General features: G+C 42.6%; 1 protein-coding gene across 1 annotated transcript; it reads left to right on the top strand.

The window, feature by feature from the left end:
• The first annotated feature begins 217 nt into the window (after positions 1 to 217).
• Positions 218 to 3,171, top strand: LOC132396318 (plectin-like). The gene is made up of 2 exons (XM_059973834.1): positions 218 to 380; positions 659 to 3,171. The coding sequence occupies exon 2, from the start codon at positions 826 to 828 to the stop codon at positions 2,542 to 2,544; it is 1,719 nt and encodes a 572-aa protein (XP_059829817.1). The 5' UTR covers positions 218 to 380; positions 659 to 825; the 3' UTR covers positions 2,545 to 3,171.
• Positions 3,172 to 4,254: the final 1,083 nt, after the last annotated feature.

Below are 4,254 nucleotides of genomic sequence, written 5' to 3'. Positions count from 1 at the left end.
TGACATATGCCAGTGATATTAACCCTGATTCTGATTCTGTTTTAGGAGCCCTGACTAGGTCAGATAGGTCATTCAATATGTACCAAATTAGGTATCAAAATGGTTCAAAGTCAGTGTGCTGTCTTTACGACAGTTATTTAGTTTATAATATTTTCGCTTAGTAATTCATTCAATAGTATTTTCTAGTTAGAATTAGAAGTGTTTAAAGTATATTCATTGCATGTAAAATATATCGGCATGCGATGACGTCACATCCGGTTTCGCCGCGTCTTGTGGGAAAATACCGGTTTGAAATTAGCGCGAGGGTGGGGGCTTTCCACGAGGCTCACCTGAGCACAAGCAGTTTTGCAGGCATGAGAAATCACAGTGAGAGCAACGCTGTAAGTTAATAGATAATCGATATATTGAACTAAGATGTTAATAGTGATCCTGTTAGAGGTAACGTCGGTAGATAATGTTTATGCTTTCGTTAGTTAAAGAGTCGCGGATAGTTTGCATGGAAGTGTATTTAAAGTAGTCAATGGAGCAGGTAAACTCTCCCTGTATACTGCACCTTAGTGTAATGTAGTTATAGTCACCTTTGCAAGTATTTACACTTGAAATGTGATATTAAGGAAGGAACAAATACTGTATCAATCTTGTATTGTTTTATCAACAGTTTTCACCATATGTTAATGTGAAGAGTGAACAGTAAATGGTTAATCTTACTGCGATCTGGTTCTTATTAACTGTGGTTTATCCGGACGTTAAATTCGGCGTTTCGTTACACCCGAAGGAGAACGTGACAGTGAAAAAGCGGCATTATCAGGTGTTTCAAGTGCTGCAATGTCAGCTCAATCCGGCATCAAGTCGACGCCGCCCAGCGACAGGGGCAGTAAACCGACATCAAGTAAGCCCACCCAGGCGTTATCAGGTGTTCCAAGTGCTGCAATGTCAGCTCGATCCGGGATCAAGTCGATGGCGCCCAGCGACAAGGGCAGTAGAACGACATCAAGTAAGTCCGCACAGGCAAGAGCCAAGGCAGAAGCCGCCAAGGTGCGACTGCATTACGCCAAACAAGAAGCAGTTTTGAAAATTAAACTGGCTGCCAGAGAAGCCGAAAGGGCCGCCAGAAAGGCAGAAGCCGCCAAGGTGCTACTGCGTTACGCCAGACAAGAAGCAGTTTGGAAAATGAAACTGACCACCAGAGAAGCCGAAATCCAGAAAGAAAAGGCTGCCAGACAAAGAGAAGAGGCTGCCAGACAAAGAGAAGAGGCCGCCAGAGAAGCCGAAATCCAGTTGGAAATGACAAAAATATCGACAGAGTTGCATGTGCTGCAGCTAGAAGGAGAAAGAGAAGCTGCCAGGGTGGAAGCAAAGTACATAGAACAAGCTGAAGGGTCGCGTGATCTGACCGAAGTAAGATCTACTTTAGAAAGGACCAGACTGGAACGCACAAGCGACTATGTACAATCTCAAATAGACAGGCAGGCTCGTCTCCCCTCTCCATACGTATTCGATAACTTCCCCAGCTACGAGGAACCTCAGAGAGTCACGATTGCATCACATCCATACGAGGAAGGAAATTTACCCTCACGGCTCCGTGATGAAGTCAAGAATGAAAGAACCGACAACGCTCCTTCACCCCCACAACAGGACGGCGGGGAGGGAGAGGTTCACTCCAGGACAACAATTGTCAGCTCGAACTGTACAGAAGTTTGCGGTCAAACTCAGTCAAGCCGTTCTTGTTCCGAGATCTGCCTCACTGAGGTATACCCTAAAGAAGCACAACAAGACATTACCAAGCGTAAAGTAACCGACGAGACGCTAGGTCAGTCAGTTTTCATTCAAACCGAGGATGACAACAAACTTGCACAATCAGCTCAAGATACCATTTCTTTAAAAACCAAAGACACCAAGGTCTTCAGAGATGAAGCAAATAATGGGGTTGCCCCATTGCCAATCAGAGAACCACGCCAGCGCTCACCAGATAACAAAGAGCAGGCAGTCAAACGGTTCACGTCCTTACGGAAAACCTGGAAAAGGAAACCTGAGATACAGCAACGCACCCGATTGGCCCACGAGGTACTGTGCACCCTAATGGCAGAGGTCACAGCCATTATAAACGCACAATCATTCCTACCTGTGTCTTCTGACCCAGAAAACCCCTTCATCCTTTCGCCATCAATGCTCCTTACACAGAAGGCAGGAGCACCTCCTCCACCAGGAGACTTCTCAGACAAGGATTTGTACACAAAGCAATGGAGACAAGTCCAGGCTCTGGCAAATCAGTTCTGGCCTCGCTGGAGACAAAAATATCTACCTTTGTTGCAACAGAGACAAAAGTGGACAGAACCCCGTAGGAATCTTCAAGTTGGAGACTTAGTCCTGCTCAGGGACAAGCAAGTCGCTCGCAACAGCTGGCCAACGGCCAGAATCACTGCTACATTCCCTATCGAGGATGGACATGTCAGGAAGATCGAATTGAAGACTACCGACCAAGGCGATGTGAAAATTTACCAAAGGCCAGTTACAGAAGTTATTCTACTTCTACCCAATGACTGATTAAGAGACTAAGTTTTGTACTCTGCTCATTGTGACCTTACGAAGGTCAAGCGGGGAGTGTGCTGTCTTTACGACAGTTATTTAGTTTATAATATTTTCGCTTAGTAATTCATTCAATAGTATTTTCTAGTTAGAATTAGAAGTGTTTAAAGTATATTCATTGCATGTAAAATATATCGGCATGCGATGACGTCACATCCGGTTTCGCCGCGTCTTGTGGGAAAATACCGGTTTGAAATTAGCGCGAGGGTGGGGGCTTTCCACGAGGCTCACCTGAGCACAAGCAGTTTTGCAGGCATGAGAAATCACAGTGAGAGCAACGCTGTAAGTTAATAGATAATCGATATATTGAACTAAGATGTTAATAGTGATCCTGTTAGAGGTAACGTCGGTAGATAATGTTTATGCTTTCGTTAGTTAAAGAGTCGCGGATAGTTTGCATGGAAGTGTATTTAAAGTAGTCAATGGAGCAGGTAAACTCTCCCTGTATACTGCACCTTAGTGTAATGTAGTTATAGTCACCTTTGCAAGTATTTACACTTGAAATGTGATATTAAGGAAGGAACAAATACTGTATCAATCTTGTATTGTTTTATCAACAGTTTTCACCATATGTTAATGTGAAGAGTGAACAGTAAATGGTTAATCTTACTGCGATCTGGTTCTTATTAACTGTGGTTTATCCGGACGTTAAATTCGGCGTTTCGTTACACCCGAAGGAGAACGTGACAGTCAGAATCTTTTTTCTCCCTCCTTGATAGTGGTACTGAAAACAAGAGAGCATGGGTTTTAGGTAAGAAAAATTAGTGGATTTTTTAAAGCAGAGTGGTTGATATTTGCTAGAGGATATGATGAAGATATAATTAATACTTTTAAAAGACATAGAAAGACACTTTATCTGGCAAGGTGGAAAGGGATATGATGCTAATGCAGGCTAATGGGTTTAGTGCAGATGGGCAAAAACATTCTAACGGTGGGCTGTAGCCCACTGTGCTGTACCACTCGATGACCATAATGATGGCGTGATGTTGGGTCAAATAGGGCAGCACTGAGGGCAGGAAATAGGAACAGAAATTACACAAGGAACAGGAGAAGAAGGATATTGAAACTGCAGGTGATAGAGGTGGATTGGTACTCATTTTGAACAGGATACTTGGAATGTAGTCAAAGATGCTATGTTGAGTTATCCACAGCAATGATACCACATGAAATCTAGATAGCATCCTAGTTTTGCCGATCTACCTTCCAAACAAAAACAGTTCTGCAAATGTATTTGCCCAACTATCAATGCGTATTGACCGCACACGTCCAAAAGCAGTTTATCATTCAACAAACAGGCCCCGATCAGGTCCACGCATGTGTCATGAAACTAAATTCCAGGCTTTATACAGGAAATATGCACTATCATTCACATGAAAGAAGATAAAAACTGGAAGATAGAGCAGATGATTTAGATTTTCTTTTGTGAAGGTAAAATAATTGCTTAACGTCAATCTACTATTTCATTACTTCCTTAATTTCTCCAGTCTGTCTCTAGGGGAATCATATTTGCCCTTATTGGTCTTATTATTTTCAAATACCTACTGAAACCTACTGTGTTGTTTTACGTTTTTTTGCCGTCTTCTATTTTCTTTTTCTTTATCAAAGTTTTAGTCACCCTTTTTGAACTCCAGAATGCTCGCAATTATCAGGCTTACAGATTTTTCTTGT

Source organism: Hypanus sabinus, chromosome 7 (genome assembly GCF_030144855.1).
Source record: "Hypanus sabinus isolate sHypSab1 chromosome 7, sHypSab1.hap1, whole genome shotgun sequence".
Classification (NCBI taxonomy): domain Eukaryota; kingdom Metazoa; phylum Chordata; class Chondrichthyes; order Myliobatiformes; family Dasyatidae; genus Hypanus; species Hypanus sabinus.
The sequence above is the reverse complement of the archived record's forward strand: the minus strand, read 5'-3'. Positions and strand labels throughout refer to the sequence as shown.

What these genes read in the sequence shown, in the direction of transcription:
- LOC132396318 (XM_059973834.1), top strand. Translation starts at nt 826, where the DNA reads ATGTCAGCTCAATCCGGCATCAAGTCGACGCCGCCCAGCGACAGGGGC.